General features: G+C 46.2%; 8 protein-coding genes across 9 annotated transcripts; 5 read left to right on the top strand and 3 right to left on the bottom strand.

The window, feature by feature from the left end:
• Nucleotides 1-148: 148 nt before the first annotated feature.
• GL218_08624 (uncharacterized protein) lies at nt 149-1,289 on the top strand (the record flags this gene model as incomplete). Its single annotated transcript, XM_033585429.1, has 3 exons — nt 149-412; nt 625-1,092; nt 1,152-1,289. The coding sequence occupies 3 exons, from the start codon at nt 149-151 to the stop codon at nt 1,287-1,289; spliced, it is 870 nt and encodes a 289-aa protein (XP_033440418.1).
• Nucleotides 1,290-3,283: 1,994 nt separating this feature from the next.
• GL218_08623 (uncharacterized protein) lies at nt 3,284-4,029 on the top strand (the record flags this gene model as incomplete). Its single annotated transcript, XM_033585428.1, has 3 exons — nt 3,284-3,491; nt 3,601-3,744; nt 3,800-4,029. 3 exons carry the CDS (start codon nt 3,284-3,286, stop codon nt 4,027-4,029), a joined length of 582 nt encoding a protein of 193 aa, XP_033440417.1.
• A 1,593-nt stretch (nt 4,030-5,622) lies between these two features.
• Nucleotides 5,623-8,592, top strand: GL218_08622 (putative endoplasmic reticulum mannosidase MNL2; the record flags this gene model as incomplete). 2 transcript variants are annotated; one of them, XM_033585426.1, is made up of 4 exons in its annotated part: nt 5,623-5,815; nt 5,867-8,153; nt 8,237-8,452; nt 8,514-8,592. In XM_033585426.1, the coding sequence occupies 4 exons, from the start codon at nt 5,623-5,625 to the stop codon at nt 8,590-8,592; spliced, it is 2,775 nt and encodes a 924-aa protein (XP_033440415.1). The 2 variants fall into 2 exon arrangements, with proteins under 2 accessions (XP_033440415.1, XP_033440416.1); XM_033585427.1 differs by having other exon boundaries at nt 5,623-8,153.
• Nucleotides 8,593-9,873: 1,281 nt separating this feature from the next.
• On the top strand, nt 9,874-11,622 carry GL218_08621 (Proline-specific permease; the record flags this gene model as incomplete). The annotated part of the gene is made up of 2 exons (XM_033585425.1): nt 9,874-10,061; nt 10,146-11,622. The coding sequence occupies 2 exons, from the start codon at nt 9,874-9,876 to the stop codon at nt 11,620-11,622; spliced, it is 1,665 nt and encodes a 554-aa protein (XP_033440414.1).
• A 347-nt stretch (nt 11,623-11,969) lies between these two features.
• On the bottom strand, nt 11,970-12,710 carry GL218_08620 (uncharacterized protein; the record flags this gene model as incomplete). Its single annotated transcript, XM_033585424.1, has 1 exon — nt 11,970-12,710. One exon carries the CDS (start codon nt 12,708-12,710, stop codon nt 11,970-11,972), a length of 741 nt encoding a protein of 246 aa, XP_033440413.1.
• A 1,805-nt stretch (nt 12,711-14,515) lies between these two features.
• On the bottom strand, nt 14,516-15,445 carry GL218_08619 (uncharacterized protein; the record flags this gene model as incomplete). Its single annotated transcript, XM_033585423.1, has 3 exons — nt 14,516-15,216; nt 15,284-15,352; nt 15,418-15,445. The coding sequence occupies 3 exons, from the start codon at nt 15,443-15,445 to the stop codon at nt 14,516-14,518; spliced, it is 798 nt and encodes a 265-aa protein (XP_033440369.1).
• Nucleotides 15,446-17,128: 1,683 nt separating this feature from the next.
• On the bottom strand, nt 17,129-18,085 carry GL218_08618 (Protein AIM2; the record flags this gene model as incomplete). The annotated part of the gene is made up of 4 exons (XM_033585422.1): nt 17,129-17,331; nt 17,390-17,742; nt 17,793-17,880; nt 17,941-18,085. 4 exons carry the CDS (start codon nt 18,083-18,085, stop codon nt 17,129-17,131), a joined length of 789 nt encoding a protein of 262 aa, XP_033440370.1.
• A 1,683-nt stretch (nt 18,086-19,768) lies between these two features.
• Nucleotides 19,769-20,908, top strand: GL218_08617 (putative wsc domain protein; the record flags this gene model as incomplete). Its single annotated transcript, XM_033585421.1, has 2 exons — nt 19,769-20,121; nt 20,173-20,908. The coding sequence occupies 2 exons, from the start codon at nt 19,769-19,771 to the stop codon at nt 20,906-20,908; spliced, it is 1,089 nt and encodes a 362-aa protein (XP_033440572.1).
• Between the last annotated feature and the right edge of the window lie 2,556 nt (nt 20,909-23,464).

Below are 23,464 nucleotides of genomic sequence, written 5' to 3'. Positions count from 1 at the left end.
TGTCAAAAAATTGAGGTTAATGATCCACATTATTCCTTGGGTGGGGGAGGGGGAAATCCTGGTCGGCGATAATAGAGATAATGGTTAAGAGCCCGCATTATAGCCTCACCGATACATATGTATCAAAAGCTACCTAGACAAAGTTATCATGGTTCAGCGCATTCACCGAGAAGCCAACTTACAGGCCTTCATTAATGCTGTGGAGAAGGATGGCTGTGTCATCATCGAAGGCTTTACCACCCTCGAGGCGCTTGCCGACGCGCAGGAAGAAGTGCAACCCTACCTTGATGCTTCCATTTCGGCTAGCGGAAGCACGGTTGGGGCTTTGAACGGAGGCACTGCGACATGCACGCGCCTAATCGGCAGAAGCAAGACGGCTCGTGAGAAGTTTTTCTCTGACCCCTTGTACCAGGTATTGAAAACACATTCTCGTCAGTGTATCTAAGATTAGGCCAGGGACTTTTCGACTTCAAGAATCATATAGATTGTGGGTTTTTAAGTGGGATAACTTGGAGTGAAGTCGCTATAAGTTATTGACAATGAGCATTCTTACCCAGAGACTTCTCAAGTCTGTTTCTAGTCTGTTTAAGCCAGTTTGTATAAGCTAATAGCTTCGAAAACCAGGAACTCGCGGAGCACTTTATTGGTGTCGAGTCCACGACTTGGTATGGAGATGAGCCACAAGTTAACAAGTCTCACCCTCTCCTCTCCATCTCAATTACAATGGACTCCCGGCCCGGGTGCAAAGCTCAGCGTCTACATCGAGACGACAAGAATCACCACGCGAGACACGCAAAGACCGATAAGTACTCCCAAGGCCGAGACATGTTAATAGGGCTATTTGTACCAGGCTGCGACACATCCAAGGTGAATGGTGCAACAAGAATTGTGCCTGGATCGCACCTTTGGGGTGACGAAAAGCCTGATTTTGGCCCCAATGGTGATGCAGGTGTCATCGATGCCGAGTTGAAGAGAACGGATGCCTTTATTATGCTCGGGAGTCTCTATCACGGCGCTGGGCACTATTCGCTGCCGTCTGGGAACCGCACCGTACATATATTCTTTATGTGTAGTGGCGTACATCGTCAAGAGGTATTATGCCGCTTATGTCTACCATCTCGTAACCGATGCTTGCTAACTAACTTGAAAAGGAAATTCCCTTCCTTAGCTATCCTATAGAAGAAGTAAAGACTTACTCACAATTGGTGCGTGATAGGTTAGGCTGGAAGCAATCCGAACCAAATCTTGGATGGGTCGATTTGATGTCTCCTGAGTACTTATTAGCATAAACTACTGTATGTAGAGCGCGGTCGTACTACTATAGCCCATGAAAATGGTTGATGATTTGAAATTAGATTTGATTCAATATTACCTATATAATCTATCTCGAAGAGTAAAGGATGGTAATTGATGAGAGATTATGTTCAACATTTTGATATCCTCACAAAATGAGCTCACCGTCAAGGTCATAGCATTCGGACTCCATATCAGGACAGATATGTTAGCAAGCAATCCAAATCGTGTCGTTTAGTCGTAAGACGATCTATGTACAGATACTATGACCGTATCCCCAATCTCAACGCTAAGCTAGACTTGCTAGCTGAGAATGAGACTGCGGTCAGTTGAATCACGCCGTACCAGATGTATCAAGGGTAAAATTATAGCTATAGCGAGGATTACCTTTAGAAACCGAACCCCTTTTGCCTTCCAGATACCACGAAACGAGTCAATAAGGCACTCGCATAGGTCATTTTCCTAAATATAGACGTCTCGGTAATATGGTTTCCGTCTCCTAGTCAGCTAGATGACGAATTGCTCGCGGCAGGACGTAGAGCCAAAGCTCTCGTTAGGCTTCACCTAGTCTTAGTCTCAAAACTCCATGCTTAGGATTGATCAATCTGTGATAGCCGCTGATCACCTCCCCAGTTAAAATCACCAGGAAGTCCTATCATATCCTGTACTAGTAGCCAAACTAGTTTTGTTACAGGTAATTTGAAAGATCTTTTCCATTTTGGTTGATATGTTCTGCATCTAGAGCATGGAAGAGGCGCATTGCTGTGTAAACTGCGCCCCTCTTGTCGTAGTGGGTGCGAAAGTCCAGGGGGCTATAAACCCATTATTAGATAAGAGCCGAAAATAATACCCCTTGACAATAGGAGGTATTAAAAACTTAGTTATGATTCCTGTGGACACGACGGTATAATATCGAACCGACGTGGTAGAATCCGGAGCTCAAGTTCCAGGAAGAGGTGTTTCTTTCGATATTTATCTGAATAAATGTTTTAAGCATCGTGCTAGAGGCAGGAGTTTGGATAATCAGTAAGACAGCCTCGATAATCAAGGATGTTAGGCCATTAAAAGAGGATTTGCTCTATGGGAAAGATGACAATGATTTAGCCACAATTCATAGGAGGAATCACAATGCCTCAACGTATCTAGTTCTTCTAGACCGCAGGTTAAGATCGCGTATAGAACTAAAGCCCCTTTGCAGAATGTGATAGTTCCCATGAGATGAGGACTCGGAGCTATCATATGAAGTCCTCACTTCAGCAGCAAAACACTTCAAGTTGCCTTGCGCACATGGAATAACGCCTAGGGGGTGACCTTTCGACTTAGAACACCCGAGGAATACTAGACGTCAGCAAGTTGGTACTGAGACCGGTTCGAAAACCAATATAATACATCATCAATACGCTTTTGCTTTCGCAAGCTTTTCATATCAGGCCACCTATTTGTAAGACAGCTTGCGAATGCTGTTCATAGACTGGTCTTTCGAAAGAAAACATAACGTATCTCGCAAATGCCGGGCGGTAGCCGACTAATAAAGAACTACGAACGTCGACCGAGAAAGTTCAGTGATTTTCGCAGATAGTAATTCATCATTGGTTCGGTTTAGGAAAGATACTCCTAATAAGGGTCATGCGAAGGATATCTTCGACAAGTGCTGACGAATTGGCTTCGTACTTGGAGCGCGGTGGGAGCTGGTCTATGAATCACAATGACGACCTGTCATTCGAAATCTTAGCGGGGAAGACAAGCTTAAAGCTATATCAGACGGGACTGTCAAATGTTATCATGAACAGAGTTAAAGTTGACAACGTAACGCGTCGGCAAGCTGGATTTTTATAAAGTTAAAAGTGACAATATGATCTAGGATAAATTAACGAGATGTCAGCCACTCTTAGGTCGACATATCTATCGACATATCTATCGACATATATCTACTACCTAGGAGCACTTTTATCAATATCCTCATTACCGATAATCAAAGACTATATACGATATGGCGGGCAAAGTCAGTCTTGCAAACACGGATGATATCCCTGATCTCATGGAGATGTTCTGGGAAGCCTTCAGCGGACCGGGCGAGGTTGTGTTTCCCCATACCGAGGCAGGACGAAAGTGGCTTCAGCGAAGTTTTGATAACTTCCTAGGTCAGAAGTCTTACTACAGACCTGAATCAAAGATTGCAGTCGTCAGGAATCTTAACAGTATGGATACTACCAGGGATAACATCTCCCATTATGATTGAAATATTGGTCACTAAAAGCAGTATAGGTAGGCCGGTTGCCCTTGTAATCGCTCACATCGTTCGCCCAGGTCAAAATATTACCGGCAACTCGTGGAAGACACGATGGTCGCGATGCGAGGACATACCAGGGATGAGCGAAGAGAAGCTTTCAGAATTCTTTGAGCCTCTAGCGAAAGCACATTATCTGGTCGTAGGAAAGGAGGGCCATGTCTGTAAGTTGTCACCAAGTTAAAATGTCTTGAAATGGCAAACCTGACCCACACATAGTCATCGAACTCGTCATGACGAAGTCTAATAGTCGAGGAAGAGGCTATGCATCAGCACTTATGGGATGGGCGACGAAGCTAGCTGATAGCCTCGACATACCTTGCTATCTCGATGCCGGAATACGCGGTATGGGCATCTGTGACCGATGCGGTTTCAAGGCGCAAGATATCGAGATACGATACGGCGGACCGCCGCCTTGCACGCCTATGTTGAGATCGAAAAAGCAGTAATACTTTTAATGAAGAAGCTAGAATAGATATTGACGATGGATATGATGGAACTAGGTAACTGTTAATTTAGAGTGCTAAGGGAACGTTACGAGCATGTCGCGCAGTGATTCGACCAGGGGTTATCAACCATTGATCAAGGGTTCAATGCACCCCACAAAGATCGCCAATTCGAACAATGCTGTCAATTTGCGAGTACGATATCCAGCCACGATGATTTTGTGTATGGGCGTTTGAAGGATATCTCGTATCTCGTATGTACCTACCGTTTACGCTTATGTGCGACTGAATTTATGTGCGGTAGAAGTTTTTATTGGTAGTTAATGACATTCGATGATTTGACGATGTATAGTTTTTTTTTCTCTCCATTGAGGTGATTTGTTACTGCAGCTTGATTACCAACAGAAGGTGGAAAAAAGATGTCAAGGTCTAGATTGTCTCTGTATCACACAGCCACGGCGGAGAATACAACCTGGGTTACCTATGTCCATATTTAAAGCGGAACTGCGGGACGAGAGACGCCGCTGAACTTTGTATGTAGGTAGGTATTACCGAAGTTGTAGCTCTATGTTAGGTACCTAACTTAGTATACAGCAAGCAGCCTTACAGTGCTAACCTAGACCACTAACTTAGACCATCATTGCTGCATCGTCGCTGCCTAGTCCCCTTACATGCTTACTTTAAATCCTTCAGTTAATCCAATTAAATGTTTGTTTTCAATGTCTCAATGTCTTAATATTTCTTACTAGGTAAACTTTACATTTCACATTTCATAAACTCAACAACAATTTCTATATTTTAACCATCTACCGCCATATATCCCCCAACTTGCGGTAAACTTTCGCATATCTTATCAAATACCTTCTCTATTTGTCAGGTTCTATTTTCCCGTGTTCCAAGCATCATTATAGTGGGTTTCTTGGGTCGGATGGACGCCAAGAATAAGCCTCCGACGACATGATGGCTTTCTTGGCTCACCTAAGATATCCAATAAAGGAAGATGCCAAGTCTTTCTGTGGCCTTATCCGCTCAGCTGTACGGATCCGTACCGTCTGTACCATCTAGACCCCTGGGCCCTTGGCATTTCCATTGCAGTAGCACTTCACTTCATCCGCCCTGCGGCACGGCAATTGCTAGTTATGGTCGTTCTGCCTAATCATCTGTCCTTCTAATTCGTTTCATACATTCATTTGTCTATCCCTCTGTCGTTCTTGGCCAACTTTTTTGTGTGTCTCTGTTTTTTTTCTACATTCTCATTCTCGTTCTTGTCATTGATGGCCTTAAGATAGATCGAATCGTTGAATTTGCGTCGCTTGCTTAGCCTCGGTTTATTGGAACTCGTATTCCACATAGTTCGTCTGCTTAAGATTACGCCGTAATAGCTCTGGATCTGCTTGGTCTTCTTTAGCGATTCTTATATAGTTCTTGGATGAAAATGATAGAATTGATTTTAGGTTGATGCTCGTCGTCTTTGCGCCCTTCCTCACCATTCTTCGACTTTGCGCGATCGAGGCATTGGCTTGAAGGCTCGAGGGCTTTTCGTCTATCCTTGCCCCGCCTCCCAATTGCCTCTGTATATCGACTGCAACCGCGGAGATGTTTCGCTTACGGAGATATCGCTACTACGTCTTCTTTGCCGCTATCATCGTATTCTTGCTATACCGTGTTTCCCAGAATAGTGATCAGTGGGAGTCCGTCTCGGCGGCCATTCCCTATAAAGCTCCCCCCAAGTCATCCCCGGAGCGAGGCTTCGGCACAACCAACAAGCAATCTCAACAACCTCTCCCCGGTAAGAGCGGGAGTAGGTTGTCGGATGGTGATAGTGACTCAATACGTCAAGGACGGGAGAAGACGATCGACGATACCAACGAGGTCAAGATCCCTAGCTTAAAACCGACCACTAGCGAAGATGTTCTCAGCAAATTCGATCCTTCTATAGAGACCGCGACGACGGACGCTGGCAGGACCAAAGTAATGGTATACGATAAAGATGGCGCTGCGAAGACCACTACCGTTCCGTTGATCGATATACCAGATAAGAACGTCGGCCAAGGTGCTAAGGGCAAAGGCGTCCACGGAAAACCTGGCACGCATAAATCCAAACCGGAGGGCGAACCACCTAAGCACTGGAAGAAGTTCCCTGAACATTTCCCCGTCCCCGAAGACGAAATAATCCCTCTACCGACTGGGAAGCCCAAGCCTATCCCCGCAGTCCAATACGACTTCGATACAGAGTTGCCCCAGGTTCGGGAGAAGCGTCTAGAACGTCTCGCCAAGGTGAAGGCAGAAATGGTGCGCGGTTGGAATGGTTATATGACCTATGCTAAAGGACATGACGAATTGAGTCCCGTATCCAAAAAGTTTCGCGATCCGTTCTGTGGCTGGGCCGCAACTTTGGTCGATGCGCTAGACACGTTATGGATTATGGGCATGAAGGAAGAGTTTGAAGAGGCTCTTCTCGAAGTCGAGAAGATCGACTTTACCACATCCGAATATCGATCCGAAATTCCTGTTTTCGAAACGACCATTCGATATCTTGGCGGTCTAGTCGCAGCGTACGATGTCAGTGGCGGTAAAGCTGGAGGATATGATATTCTTCTCGAGAAGGCGCTCGAGCTTGCTGAAATACTCATGGGCGTCTTCGATACGCCGAACCGCATGCCTATTCTATATTACAACTGGAAACCATCATCCGTGTCGCTTCCCAAGAGAGCCCAGGGAGCGAGTGTTGCTGAACTAGGCTCTCTCGCCATGGAGTTTACTCGCCTAGCGCAGATCACGAAAGAGAACAGGTACTATGATGCTGTAGCACGCATCACAGATGCCTTTTACGAATGGCAAGAACGAGGAACCGCAATCCCCGGTATCTTCCCAGAACATATAGATGCCAGTGGCTGTAATAGAACTGCAGAGGCCATAGTCGCCGCCCAGGAGGCTGAAGAGGAAGAGCAGCGGCAGGTTGAGCTCCAGAAGTCTGGCTCCGATACTGCTAAGAGCAAGGCTATCGAGGTGGACGGTAGCCAAAGCAAATCTGGTAAGGGCGAGTTCCATGCCTTAGAAAGCCGCTCTCAAGTGGGAACGCCCAACGATGATGGTACCAAATCAGTCAAGATCGTAACCAATGGTGAGGAGATATACGCGCCGTCAGAGAAGACAGCTTCTCCCAAAAGCGATAAGGGAAAAAGTAGTACCGTATCGCGAAGTCATAGTAACGACTCGGAAGAGCCAAAGAAAAAAGATAAATGTATTCCACAGGGGCTTACTTCCGGGTCGTTCTATTCCAACCAACAATACAGCATGGGTGGAAGCCAAGACAGCACATATGAATATTTTCCCAAGCAGTGGCTACTCCTCGGCGGTCTCGAGCCCAAGTACGAGATCTTGCATACTAAAGTTGCCGCAGCTGTCAAGAAATGGCTACTATTCCGGCCCATGGTTCCTGATGATCGTGATATCCTATTCTCTGCTAAGATCAACACTCGAGGGAGCCCAGAGACCGATGCCTCAACCGAGTGGGAAGTCACCCATCTCACCTGCTTCCTCGGAGGAATGTTCGGTTTGGGCGGGAAGATCTTCAAAGTGCCGGAAGACGTAGAGATCGGAAAGAAGCTCACCGACGGCTGCGTATGGGCTTACGAAAGTACACCGAGCGGTATCATGCCTGAAGGCTCCACCGTTGTCCCCTGTGCCGAGGCGAACAACTGCCACTGGAACGAAACTCTCTACTGGCAATGGTTGGACCCTCTTCACGAGACTCACGATGAAGAGGTTATGAATTTTGAAAAGGAACAAAAGGAGCGAAAGGCCAAGAAGTTGCTGAATACGGAAAAGGCGACGATGAAGGGACATCCGAATCTCGGTACGGTGGCCGATGGAACGGTTTCGAGCAAGGACGGATCGGGGAGCGTTGGGATTCATAAGAGAGCCCCCCCTTCGCCGATACGCAGTTCGACGGATGACACGACTGGCGAAAGCGTTCAGGCTCCTCTCCAGCCAGAAGAAGATGACAGCGAAGTTCCAGAACCAATACGCCCGCTATCCTCTAAGGAGTACGCAGAGAATCGTATTCAATCCGATAACCTCCCACCTGGCTTTGTCAGTGCCAATTATCATGCATATATCCTCAGGTAAGTGAGAACGTTGTATATAATAGCGGAAGCATAGCTGCGCCGTGCTATAAGTCCTGAGGCCCGACTAACCATCTTTGTAGACCGGAAGCCATCGAATCCGTTTGGTACATGTACCGCATCACGGGTGACAGCTCTTGGCAGGAGAAAGGATGGAAGATGTTCAATGCTATTGTTAGCCAAACTCGGACAGAGGCTGGTAGCAGTGCCATCGACAATGTCTTGTTGGAGAACCCCGTTAAAACGGACGAGATGGAGAGTTTTTGGTTGGCCGAAACGCTGAAATATTTCTACCTGCTGTAAGTCGTCCCACAACAACTTATGATATTTTTCGAACAAGATTACTAACAGTCTCTATAGATACTCAGATCCTAACCTCATCAGCTTAGATGAGTGGGTGCTGAATACGGAAGCGCATCCTTTTAAGCGACCCGTTTGAACGGGTGCCTGGGCAATAGACTCAAGAAATCATCATATTTTTTATTTTTTTGCATAGAATACGAAACCGCAATAGGTCGGCGGTAAGAAGTCAATTTTGGCTAGGTTTTGTTTAAAAGTTGAGCATTCGTTTGCTGGATACTCTATTCTACAGGAGTCGTGGAATTCGTTGGCTACTTATTGAGCTGTTCCACGTAAGTGCAGGGGTGACGCGTCGTCATCACATCCACCACATTAACACTACCCATCCTTTTATCCTTACTCGTCCAGACATGATAAGCAGTGTAGTCTGTCGTATATTCCAGACGAGACAATATATATGTATATAAACTATCTCGATGAGATTCTAGCTTCACTGATTTGGTGTTATGGACGCTTTGGGAACGGTGGGCAAAAATCGGATAGAGACGGCTTTAGAGATATTATACCTAGGCCAATTTAAGACACCGACTGTGGTGTATTCATGCATCGTCATAGATTTCTTTTATCTTAGCTTCCGCCGAGCCGGCAATGATAGGGGCGATACCTATGTGGGTAAAGATTAGATTTTCGTATTGAACAATGAAGCTTTAGCCTCTGCTACCCATTACCCTTTAGAGGTTCTTAATCCATGGCATTATATAACAACTGCAACAAGAACTATTAACTAGTTATAATAAGAAACTAGTGTAGTATGCTTAAACATGGCTTAAAGATAAGTCCCGCCTAGTTGTCAGATTGTTCGGGCCTATCTAATGTTAGGTAGGGATCATATCTCTCCAGACAGCCAGAACAGCCCAGGTTTATCTTTACGATAACAAATAAAATCATGAACCATCTTCTCCGCAACTCACTAATCCTCAAGAGGCAACGGTTAGCCCAGATCCTGCGGTTTAGGAAGGCAAACCAGGTGCAAAAAGGTCCACTAAACCCCATCAAGGCGGAGAGGAATGAAAACGCTGTATCTCTTATATGTACGTAATACCACCATTTAATAGGATCTGGCCCTCGTGATAATAAATCTAGAAGGTTTCGATATTTTTATTTTTATTTTTATTTTATTTTACATATCATGTGTTGAGCGCGTCTTACTTGCATTTGCGCATTGCATCTTGCACACCTTGCATCTCACGTTCCCTACCTAGACGTCTGTGCCAATCGCTTATCGCTTATACCTTTGTCTACGTCTATGCGAGGAAGATCTGTGTAAGTATTGTTTTTTTTTTAAAGCAAACTTCCTTGGGGCTAGGGTTCTATCGCATGAAATCACAGCTTTGAATCCGTCTCGCGAGAGTGGAAGAAGATGGGCCGCCAAAGTGAAGAGGTGGCATATGCCACGGGCGATTCCAGTCGCGTCGAGTCTGAGCCGAAAGGTGATGTGATTGACCGCACTACATCAAATCAGATCGGGGAGATGAACCTCGAGAGCGGTCATCAGCTCAAGAGAGGGCTTAAAAGTCGACATATTCAATTCCTTGCTCTCGGAGGCGCGTAAGTTATCTAACCTACCCCTTACAGTCACATACTACATTGTTAGTAAGTAAGTAAATCAGACCAATTGCTAAATGTTTCTAGAATCGGAACCGGTCTATTCGTCGGCTCCGGCCAGATCCTAGCCACCACGGGCCCGGCACCGCTGTTCATGGCGTACCTGTCTATGATGATTGTGGTCTGGGTCATCATGAACAACCTCGCGGAAATGGTGACGTACCTGCCCATGAAAGGCATCTCGATCCCGTACTTCGTCGGCCGCTTCGTCGAACCCAGTCTCGCCTTCGCCGCCGGCTGGAACTACTGGTACGCCTACACCATGCTGCTCGCCGCCGAGTGCACCGCCGGCGCTATAATCCTACAGTATTGGACCAACGCCGTCCCCGTAGCCGTCTGGATCGCTCTCCAGCTCATCGTCATCTTGCTGCTGAACATCATCGCCGTGTCGTTTTTCGGCGAGGCAGAGTTTTGGTTCGCGAGTATAAAACTTATTACTATAACCGGCTTGATTATCCTGGGTATCGTGCTGTTCTTCGGCGGTGGACCAACACACGATCATCTGTACTTCAGGTACTGGCAGGAACCAGGGGCTTTCCACCCGTATCTGTTGGAGGGGAATACTGGCCGGTTCTTGGCTTATTGGACGGCCTTTGCGCGCGCTGGGTTCTCGTTCGTCACGTCGCCTGAGCTTATCGCGCTCTCGGCGGGTGAGACTGTTGCGCCGCGGCGCAATATCCCTAAGGCAGCCCGTCGCTTCGTGTGGCGATTGGCTATATTCTACGGCCTGGGATCGCTTGTTATTGGCATCATCGTCCCTTACGATGAGAAGAACCTAACGGGCGAGTCTAATGCGACTGCTAGCCCGTTCGTCCTCGGCATCTCGCGCGCCGGGATTAAGGGGCTTAACCACGTTATCAACGCTGCGGTTCTTACTTCGGCTTGGTCTGCGGGCAACGCGTTCTGCTATTCAGGGTCGCGTGTGCTCTACTCCATGTCGATCAACGGCCAAGCGCCGCGATGGTTCGGGCGTACCACGAAGCGGGGTGTACCGTATGTGGCAGTACTTTTCACCCTGCTGGTTGCATGTCTGGCCTTTCTCAACGTATCCAACTCAGGTGCGCAGGTATTCCAATGGTTCACCAACATCTCGACCATCTCCGGCTTCATCGCGTGGATCGTAGTCATGATCACATACATACGATTCCGGAAAGCCATGGAACACCACGGGTTGCTCGACGCGTTGCCGTACCGGACGCCGCTGCAGCCGTACGCTACATACGCCGTACTGTTCATCATCGTGATCTTAACCCTGACCAACGGGTTCCAGATCTTTTTCCCGTCGCAGTGGAGCGTGTCCAACTTCCTCGCCGCGTACATCACCATCCCGATCTTCCTAGCACTATACCTTGTGCACAAGATCATCTACCGTACGCCTTTGGCAACTAAGGTCGAGGACGTGGATGCCTGGACAGGCAAGAAGGAGATGGATGATCTGAGCGCGGCGGAGGAGGAGCGGGTACCGCGGAATTGGTATGAAAAGGTGTGGTTTTGGCTTGCTTGATTTGCTTTTTACCCGTTAGGTTAAGCTTGGTTGTATATGTAGTGGGTTTTATGTATGATACCTTGAAAAAATAAGAATCTTGAATAGATACCCGTGCAAGATAGATTTAGATCTATATCAAAACATTGAATTGCGCAATACTGATAGCAAATTGTATATTGCATTAAATACGTCTTATTGGTGAAGAAACTATCACTCCGCATTTTCATCATTCATAAAGAATATCATAATAATTAACAAATGTACATTTTTATTAAGGTATCGCATATACTAAATATTCCATATTCGTGTCCATCATTTCCAACTCATCCAGTCGTATAAGAATAAAAAATTAGTCAACCCGTTTCCTACATTACGAGTAGGCTCATAACTATGAGCCCCAACGTAAGACACAGGCGAGTCTTCGGCTGAGCCCAAGATGCAGCGCCCGAAGGCGACGAAGTGGGCTCTGCAGCCGAGTCCGAGCCCGTAGCCGAAGCAGTCGGAGGAACATATGTTGCGGGTACGGTCACTTCAGCCAGGCTAACACCGCTCGCCTTCGTGTTAGCCAGAAAGCATATAGGCATTCCCGACGCGCCGTACGTCGGGCTCGCCCAGCCCCAAAGATCATTCGTCACGGTAGCAGATGGATCAACGCTGCTCGATGGAGGAGTGCTATCCGCATACGTGACGGGGTACTGCGTGGCCCGAGTGACATTCGTCGCGGCTAGGCTGGCCAGCGGCGTTCCAGTGGTGCCCGGGGCGCAGGCAGTCCTAGGGGTAGGCGTAAAATCTATAGCAGCGGTCTGAACACCGGTGACGCCGCAGCAGACTAGATTCTCTAGGTTAACGGGATGGGGCGACCCGCCGTTTGGGTTGGAGTAGGGGACGATGGGCGAGGAGGAGTTGCCGTATATGTCGAAGGAAGTGTCGACGATGACGCCGTTGCAGCATATACCCTGGAAGTCGGCGGGTGAGATGGAAGTGCCTTTTTCATAGGGTTGAGGGCAACTGAGACCGAATAGAGTTGCGCGGGAGTTTCTGGGGTATAGACACCATTGTGAGATATCACCGGTAGGAATCGATGTTGTGATGGATGGTGATGCCATTGTTGATGATGATGCTACTGTTAGATTTCTATTATGAGTAGATGTTTTATATATTATGTTTCTCCCGAGTTTATTTTATCATGTCATTTCTTTCACGCATAAATAGATAAGAGGGTATAACTTGTAAATGAACATGACGGCGCAGTAGCTCGGCTCCAATGGTGAAGTTGTATTAGGCAAGCCAATAAACACCCTTGCTATTGCCGCCGCCGAGCTTCTTGCCTGGCTGCTATAGTAACGTAACTTATATAAGTTACATGGGTCCCTATGAGATATCTAGAAGAAATCGACTGTCGTTCAATTTGACATATAGATGAAGTATCACGACTCTATCTAATCAAGATGTTAGATACATAAATTGAGAAGATACGTACCTGCTATTAAATGCACCGTGCAAATGCCAAAATGCAGTCAGTGCCTGAAAGACGGGTAACACAGACCACCAAATGCAACTGCCAAAGTTACAACCAAAGTTACAACAATGCGCAGGTACAAATTGCCGCCCCACCTCCCAAACTCCCCCTCCAAAAAAAAGATATAAATACCCGTCTTCCCTCCCACCATCTTAGAAATTCTTTTTTCCCTTTCTTCTTCATACTTACCTTGGGAGAAAAGCCCTCGCTCAAGAAAAAGGGCTTTTAAGGGGGGAGACCTGCATTGCACAGCGCGGAGTCGACCCTCTTCTATTATCCTTCGTGGATCGTAGTTCCCGGAATTTTTGCTGTCTTTCAAACCTGTTTGATTTTCATTGTGCGCGATGCCTTGATGCATCGCCATGAGGAAGATCCAGTAATTAGTATCCAGTAAATACCTGTGGATGCATGATGTTCATTAGAATGCAATGAGTAGGTAGAATATAGCCTCGCTTTTTCTGATCGATTGAAATATTGCGTCTAATTCCACTATTGTGTTCATAATCTAATGATCGAGGTTCACGATAGATGCGTTGGTAGATTGTTACGCCAGTATTCCCATCCAGACATTTGTTGGCGTTGTGTCTTAAACTATCTTCTGAAGTGGTATTCCCAACACCATACATCACCATCAATTATCTAAAGTAATTCGCCAAGTCTTCCTCGCCTTCGTCATGATCTCAATCTACGTATCCTGTCCACCAAGAAACTTTGCGATCACAACTTCAATCTAGATAACACAACCCGTAGCCACTATTCAACAAGTCACAATCAAGCCATTTAAAATTCACTAAAGCCCAAGTCAAGTTCATGAGAGTCAAGTTTAATAAATCAATCACGTTCAAATGCATGCATCACTATCAATAGACTGAGTCTCAAGTGCAAAGATGCCATTCTTCTAAGTAATACAAAATCCTATGCATAGCTAGGAACTTCCAACTCTGCGACTTTAGCATGCCGCTTCATCAAATCACGACAGCGTGTTCCATTCCGCAGAAATTCCAGGTCTTCATCTGTTATCATCATCTCTTCATTACTGACCCTCATATATGTAATTCGTCGACATTTTCCTCTCCTCCTAACCTCGTGCCTGTTTCCGAATCGTTTCGTAAAGACACCATCGACGGCACCGTTCGTAGGCAAAAACTAAATCGAGCCGGCGAACGGGGTAACTCAAGGTGAAAGAGGGGAAAAACAAAAAACAAAAATCATTATTTCACCGAGGATCCCCTTTCTTGCCAACTCCAGTCCCAGATGCTGACCATTCAACAATAAATATCGTCGTGTACTGTAGCGGACGAACCCCCCCTCCCATATACACATAGACACGCCGCCGTAGTGCCTTTTCCGAAAATATACTTCCGTGCCGTTTTATCCTCCCTCATTACCATTTTAGTCCGCTAATGCCGACAGCACCCTGATACTTAGAATCATGACAAGCAGACCGATCGTAACTATGATGAGCAGCGTAAAACTGAACCAACCCATAACCATAGCGCTACTACCGATTCCAGATAAGACGCTACCGTTACCAAAATCTTGTGCTATGACTGACGCGGCTACAGATGCTGTATGTTGCCATAGCACTGACACGAGGACGAAAATAGATGCGATGAAGATGATGGCTAATGCGACTTGGGAGACGGGTCGGCTAGGGAACGGCTTGATCTCGCGGTCCGATCCATCCTCGTCCTCCTCCTCGTGCCAGCCGGGGAAGGTAGCCAGCAGCAAGAAACAGACAAAAGCGAAGATAATGGCGATGATGATCAAGTAAGGGAACACGATCATGTCCTTGAACTGGCTAGCCAACCAAATGAGGTTCAGCGGGTCCTGATCGACCGAAACCTCGTTGGCCAGCGCCGTTGCGTTGTTGCTGCATAGCCAAGAACCTCCGTCGGGGTTGATGCAAATACCAAAGTAGCCGACGCGGGCCTGCAGATGCGCAGTCCCGACGATGTTGCTGATGGCCTGGTTGACATTGTAATCGACCTGTGATGTGTCCGGCACGGCTGTGTACTTCTCGTAGTAGAGTGAGAGTAAGAAGATATCGGGTATGAGCGGCGAGGATGATGAACAACCTGCTAATAGGAGTGCTGTCGGTGAAGGAATGTTAGTACAATGGTCTGAATGAGGGAAGAAGTTGGAATGTAATCAACGTACACAGTAATATTATTGAAACTGCTATTAGTATCATCAAAACATGGTGGTATCCGAGAAACGGTATAAACCCTAAAGTGCTTGTTAGTACTCGTCGATCATGACAATTCCTCGATAGGCTGATTAGATGTACTTACGATACCAACCGATTTGAAATCTAGCCATGGCTTCTTTTTATTTCCCAAAGTTCCCGAGGTGTATTACCCTCTCTCCACTCCCGTCCTCCCGGGGAGCGACGGTGTGGTCTGACGAACTCGAGCAGCACCAAGGCTGGAATGCGACGATATTCGGAGCGGCGTGGAGGGGATGCTCGAGACGGAATGCGAAAAGCACTGTTAATCTCGAAAATCCCAAGGCCGTCGTGTGGAATGCGGTCACCGTGCTTAGACTTGGGTAGTCGGCACGTATATAAAAGGAAGCGGACGTCGTCGAAACAACTTCTACTCGTCGATACTAGAGATATCGCCTATGCTTTTTCTGTGCTTGTCAGATTAACACTTGGAATACACGCACGGAGGGTATTGTGCAGTTGCTGGGTGGACGAGGTAGGGTGGATTAAGGTGAGGAGTAAAATGGTTGGTATGGTAAAAGGTAGTGGTATGATATGATTAGGTATTGTAACTTAGAAGTTCAATCGGTTTTCTCTTCTGGACAACAGCCCTTTGCCCTTCAGAAAAGCCCAGATGGGGAAGAAGAGTAGAATTGTCTATAGAGACTGGTAAATTGTTAGGTTAGCAGGTTCTAAGTCTTCTTTCCCTCCTTTTGCCCTTTGACAGTACAATTGTAACAGAAAAGAGGAGGTTGGTAGTAAAGATCGAATGTATGATTCAAAGATGTAAGATGCATGAGTTGCAGTAGAATCTGCAATTGGTCCTGCCACCAGAATTTCCGTGATGATATCGGAGCCAAGGCCTGGCCCGAGTAAATAAAAGATGTGGCTGGGGGTTGCCAGAGCGATGTGCCCAGTGAAAGCCTCAAACGTTAGTGGGTCCAAGCTAACCGCCAAGTCTTACTACGACCTAAATAGGTACTTTGTTTTTAAGAGTGGTTGGCTAGGTTGCCGATGTACCTTGATAGCCAATTGTTCCTGCGTTAGCGAGGTCAAGTTCAACCAAGTTCAACCAACCAACGTAGACGCCATGCAACAACAAATGACGTGTACTTTGTCCACCTCATCCACTTCACCGTACTAATGCGCTTTTGCCGAGATTCCGGCCGACAATTGGTCTTAAAAGTCTCCGCTCAAACACAAAAATGTACCCCGCGAAATTCGCATTTGCGATCCCCCATTAAGTTTTCCCGCCCATTGTGTCTATCGTCTTTACTCAATATATTTTACCATAGTTATGCTAGGAACTACTATCGATTAGTGCGCAGGTATGTTTTGCTTTCAAAAACCTAGTGTATACACATTTAAACCCCTTTCAGTTTTCCCTCCAAACAAGTTAATCGTATAATCCAATTTCATTCCAAGTTTAGCTCAACTCCATAAATTTCAGCTACATATCAACATCTAACTACATATGAACACGTTGATAATGTCAAGATCCACACTTGTTTACTCCCCCTGTTGAGGTTTCCCGGTTTTGACCCGTGTCCAACGCAAATCGCCATGACTTCAGGATCATCGCTGTTAAATCATCCGAAACACTCAAAAACACGATTGTTATTGTTACGCTCGATGTTCTACTTGCTGCCAATCCTTACTCTTTAGTTCATAATACGTGCTAGGTCTTCATCGGGTCCCTTTACATTTCTACATATGTGCTTTCGGTCTTCACATCAACAAGGGAGCACGTTTATACATAACTACCAAGGTGCTTTACAGACTGGACGTACCCAACAGTATTAAACCCATGCATTGAACCATCTGATAGCCTGGAAGAAAGCCTCTTCTTTTCCAAACTTTTGCTTCGGGTCCGAAATGTTGGCTCGGACACCAAATCCATGTGAAGTACCGCCATATAACGCAAGGGAGTAAGGCAGCCCAGTCTCAAGAAGCAATGCCTCGATTTGTGACCGCCTTGCAGCCGGTGTCATATCGTCCGCATCTAAAGGTCAAATTAGCTTGTAAACAGATATATGTAAAGGCTAGCGAATATTACTAACCTGCCGCTGCGATGCTAGCTGGGCCTCGTATTGCGGAAATCTCCGCATCCTCTAGTAAACTTGGATGAGCAGCAAAACCCACGTCGGCACCTTTCCCCTCCGCCAAGAAACGGAATGCGTAACGGCCGCCAAAGCAGTATCCGGTAACAACGACTTTCTTTACGCCGAGCGTGGTGCGTAAGAAGTCAATGGCCGTCGTGATAATCGGGTCGCTGACTTCGGGCCTATGGTCGTCGAGGAACTTGGTCACGTTGAAATCCGGTTCCCCGTTGATATCCCCCGGAGCCGGTGTGCCGTTGAACAAGTCCGGCGCGACGGTAAGATAGCCCGCTCGTCCGAAGCTATCCGCGAGTCTTGAATCATGTCAATTAAACCCAATAAATGGAGTATCATCGTGACGAACAGTTTATTCTCCAGCAACTGGATACCGAACACATCTGTCAAATATAACACGCCTACGTCCGACGTGTTACCCGTGACATACATGTTGACTATATCAAAAGAGTCAGCCAATTATTATCATCATCATTTCCTGAAACCAAGACACATACTCCCTTCATAGACCTGCTCCTTTCCGACCGGGTCGCCGCTATGAGCAATTATAGAAACGCCCGTAGCAGGGCAGTCCTCTGGTGCTGTCGCGCCAGCCACAGCGCCAATGCTCAAGAGCGTAATTAAAGACGTAAACCTCAGCATCTTTGATATGTGTAGACTAGCAATGGGATGAGGTGCAAGGACTTAACGAGTGCCCAGGTACGTTTTCAATCTTTTGTGTCTAGGGCTTGATTATATATCTATAATATTCAGAACATAACCCCGTTCGCCAAGCAAAAAAGTTCACCGGATTCCTTTTCAAGCAAATCAAGCGTGTGGAGAACGCTCTCAGATGCTCTTTTGGGGGTTCGCATTGCGACGGTAAATCAAGAATGAACTGCCGGCTAATTGTTGACTCCAAGACGTTCATGGCGCGTTAACGTTCTTTTGGCTATGATGTTTTGACGCTTCTATGCTACGTCAATTTCTAAGTTTACGTATATAGCTACCCAAAGACCGGTGTAAGATACTCGTATATGCAAGTCCCTTCCGTATAGCTTAACATGCATAATACGATATACAGACTAGGTAGCAGAGCTTTACTTCTTCATGCCTCATGTCTTTCCTTCTTACTCTCATTTCCACCAGGCTTAAGAATAAGCGTGATGAGTATCCATTGATATGAGTCTCAATACTTATCCAAGCATTCTCATAGTAACCCCATTTTTAAGCTTTAGACCGAGCTTGAGATACGTTAGATCTCATTACCAAAGCTTCCAAGTCGAATTATGAGACCTTGTGATGCACTACACTGATAGTTAGCACATCGCATGTTATTATAATCTCGATCAATTACTTCTTAGATTTCCTTTATAACCAATAACATTCTATATTGACCAGTACATCTTCAACCTTCTGCAGTACCTAGATTCCAAGGTTCCTCTTACGAACGCAATTTAATCTACCAAATTATTCGAAGTGGATTAAGCGCTTGCAAAGAGAAAACACGTGGTAGAGGTTCAATGAAGAAATTTAATCCGACATGTTGGATTCTAGATATGTTTAGCGGGAGGAACCGAGTGGCTTGTCCGAGATAAACGCCGCGCCCTCACCCTGCAGATATCTCAAGATGGCAAAATGCCAATTTAATCGATACTAGATGAGCGATGTGGTAAGATAAGCCAGTCATGTCTTGAACACGCCCGTAGTCTGTAAGTTAAAAACCTATGAGATATGCCGATAGAATACGATGATTAATCAGTAAGATGTCGCTTGTCATGAAGCAATTAAGACTTATCGTCATTGCAGCTGTAGTCACATATCGCATAATATCTACAATTATGCCTACTTCAACTTCTTACGTAGATTTCTTATCTCGGTCATCTAGATACTTCATAAAAGTTGTGAGAGCAGTTATTTTTAGACATGTTGGAATGGGCAAAAATAGGTCAGTATAGATGCTCAATTCGGAAGTTCATTTTCCTTCAATTCAGCTCCTGAATCCTCCTTCAACCCTGACAATTTACATCTACACAATATTATCAACATAGCTGATATGTCATGTTACCAATAAAATCATGCTAATAAGTTTCGTTTCAACCTACGAATACCTACCTATTTCAGCTTGCAAAAGCTTACCTGGACAATTTAGCTACCGCCAACAACCCTTAAACCCGACCAGAAAAGGTGAAAATGGGTTTAAGGATGAGTGTTTCAGCATTTGGCTGCAGATGTGCTATATTCGGAAGAGGCATATGGAAGATCTGAAAACTATATATCTAGTAGTCTTACACGGCAGAATAAGAGAAGTGATCTGCAGCGGTTATCTTAGATCTCTCATTCACAATGAAAGCTTCCACTTCATATCTCCTCGCTGCGCTGGTCGCAGGCGTAAGCGCAAAGGACCAAGGAACTTATGCGGTACTGCGTTTTAATAATGCTGGTGGACAATTCTCTACGGAGGGCCGAATGGACCCCATCGTCAGCCCCGGCTCGGATAAGACGCACTCGCACGGAGTAATGGGTGGAAGCAACTTCGATGTGACCGTCAGCGGCGACCAGCTTCTCGATGCTAGCTGCACCAACGCCAAGATTCTCAACGACAAATCGAACTACTGGGTTCCTAACTTATGGTTTCAATCCCCGGCTAATGGTACTTTCAAGAAGGTGCCCTTGTTCTATATGAATGTCTACTACTTGTAAGTCCCCAACTCCGAATCGCTGTTAGCTAGCTTCTAACGATGCGCCAGCTTCGATGCTACAAATGACGAGATCAAAGCCTTCCCTCCAGGCATCAAGATCATGAGCGGCGATGTTGACAGGAGAACGCCTCCAGCAACAGGGGGTCTCCAGCTTAACCCTACCCAAGGCGAGATTCAAGCAGTCCAATGGACATGTCCCACGCAAGATGCCAACATTGCGCGGTATCCGGCCGGTTCGGACGGAACTAAAGCGGGACTTGCGGATCCAGTAAATGCTGGCGCCGGAGCCGGTTTCCCTGTGGTGAACTGCGATGGCTATGCTTCCCCTCTTAGACAGGATATCCACATGCCCTCTTGCTACAACCCGGAAGCTGGGTTGGACGACTACAAGAACAACATGGCGTGGCCGACGCCTACCAACGATGGCAAGGCAGACTGTCCCGAGGGCTGGGTGCACGTCCCTCATTTATTCTATGAGGTCTACTACGACACTCTGCAGTTCCAGAACGAGTGGACTGCGGATGGCCAGACCCAACCGTTTGTGCTGTCGAACGGCGACCGGACCGGATACAGCTCCCACGCAGACTTCATCTCCGGGTGGGATCAGAATACCCTTCAAAGGATCATCGACACGTGCAATGCCGGCTTTATCGGCATGGATACGTGCCCCGACATACCAGGAGGCCTGAACACTGAGATTTGCCAAATTCCCGCTGTTAACCCCGACCCAACTGAGGCGTGGATCCCGCAGCTCCCGGGAGACAACCCGGTGTCGGGTTGGTAAGCGTAACCGCTTGATTACTTTTTCCCTCTGTTCGATTCACGACTGTATATATTGCCTACGGCCGGCCGTCTTTATGAGTATCTCTCTATTCATGTATATATATCTTGCTGGCCCAGAGGGAGGGCATCAGGCTGTTTGGCGCAACCTTGTAACATGTATTACCAATCGTTTTCTAGCCAGGAGTATGGGAAGACTGTATAAACTTACACAAGGGTTGGATATGAAAAAGGATAGAGTATCAATTTACCAGAGTTAAATAACCTGCTGATTTGCAATCCTTTTCTTGTCTCATCATCAACTTAAGCTATTCTGTTACTTACCTTCGTAATTGCGATACTCGAACCTGAGTACCTAAACTAAATTATTCGAATTAGATATTTCCCTCTTAATTCTACAGCTACCTGGAACTATGTTACAGCAAGAATATTTATGTTACTCCACTTACAGACAATGGAATACTCGTTGAGACTCCTGGCAATAGGAGATGACTCAGAGCTACTACATAAAATTCCCGTGACAAAACGAAGGGAAACGACCTGAATAGAACTCGATTCATAATTCCTATCTAATATTGATTCTTGATGCCTCATTCTATTCATTGGTCAACTCGTTTCATTGTCGGTTTTCAGATCCTGCAGTATTTATTCTTAGTTCATACCACTTTTGTCAAAACAATAACCTTGTATAATAAACAATCTCAAAGAGAATCTCATTGTTAACATCTTTATATTTAAACTAAGTCCTCTGCTCGAATGCTTACTCGCCGGATTTTAAGACACACGCCCACAAGAAAACCATTTCAATTAAGGTACCATATCGTCTAAGTCACTTAGATACCTCAGCATCATCCAAAATGGGAAGCGACTTCAGCCCAGATGTCTCTTCCAAGAGAAAGGCAGACGAAATTTCCTTAGAAACAAATGAGGAAATCATAAATACGGCCAGTCACTCGGAAGGTCCACTGCCTAAGAAGACCAAGGTAAATGGCAATTTGGAGCTCTGGAATGAGGGTATGGACATGCCGTTAGGTAAACCGAGACCTATATTCATAGGTGAGACCGAAGAAAATCGAATCTCTGGCAGTGGTACAATCGAGGATCCCGAACTTATTTGGCTGGGGCCGATCCCTAGCGATGCCATAACTAGAGAAGCCAATGAAGATATTGTACGGAAGGCCGCTCGACGTCTTGAGGCGGTAACACACGTCTATATTAGATGTTCTGTGCAGACTAAGATGTTCGTCGATAGAGACGGGAAGAGAATTCATATTTGGAATCCCGATCGCATAAATTTCCGCAATAGGGTTAGGTCTATAGATCCCCATATCGCCGTAGCTTTCGGTACTACCCCCGATAATCTAGTTCTGTATGGCTTCATCCACGTTGCTGTTGACGAAAATAAGAAGCCAGTTGACTTTGCAGCACGCATAGATGACAAGTACGTACTCGATGGGGATGACAGGGTCTTCGAACTATTCAGATATAATGCAGACCAGCGTGACTGCGGGCCCTATTGTCCCATTCATGCAAGGCACGAGGTTTTAATCGACTCTTGCGAATTCGCAATGCCTGTGGGATGTCCTATTCACGATACCGAAGGGCTCCTTGACCACTTCTGTCGTCGAACACGTTGGAAGACCGAGGGTTATTGTGACCATTACTGCCCTTGTCTCCATGACACTGGTGGATTAATAGATCATTATTGTCCCTGCCCTCATGACGATGTAAGGTTACTGATTTACCCCCCTCACTGTCGCCATATGATGCCAAAGAAAGAACGGCCCGCCCATTATTGTCCTTCGTATGTCTTCTAGACATCAAGGGGCTATGTTTGGTGCGTTTTCGGCTTTGCTTGTACTTGAGAGGGGATCAAAGCTAGGAACGGTAGATATTAGGAAAGCAATACACCTATAGAAGAATATTTGATCATTATTGTGAAGTGATTTTCTAGTAAAGTGATAGGGGCGCTTAGGAACCTCGAGGTATCCTATAAGATTAAGATATATAATATCGAACCGGAGTCATAAGATACGATGGCATATGCCAGCGCTTCGGTAGTATTTTTTATCTTTATATTGATTCTAATTCAGCCGTCCTCTTCGTCGGGCTCTCTATTCCTAACTGACCACACTTGTTTTACTACAATGCCGTTAGGCGCCATAGATAACGACTGAGAATGCATGCTATCACGATTCCCCGTACTTATGATCGTTTTTATCCCAGTCTCGAGGTTTAGCTTAAGGTTAGGCATCGATGATTCTGAGGATTTAGTACTTCGGATCGATCTTCCGTCGTCCTGCCCATCGGTTTTCCGTGATCGTTCGAGGTCCATGCGGTTGAGCTCCGTCTCGCTACCGTCAAAAGGCTTCCTAGAGCCGTTCGTTCTTAACAAGCTCTTGTCTCGATTCGAAAAGGGGTTTGTGGCGCCCAGATACTTTTGCGAATATTTCGGTGGTGTATTTGTTGACCTTCTGACGGACTTAAAACGTCGGGAAAATCGGCGGATCAGTGGGCCTAAGGCAATGAGGGCCGAACATATGAGTCCAGAGGCAGACTC

The sequence above is a fragment of the Daldinia childiae genome, assembly GCF_008694065.1.
Source record: "Daldinia childiae strain JS-1345 chromosome Unknown Scaffold13, whole genome shotgun sequence".
NCBI classification, from domain to species: Eukaryota; Fungi; Ascomycota; class Sordariomycetes; order Xylariales; family Hypoxylaceae; genus Daldinia; species Daldinia childiae.
This window is presented reverse-complemented; position numbering and strand designations above follow the sequence as displayed.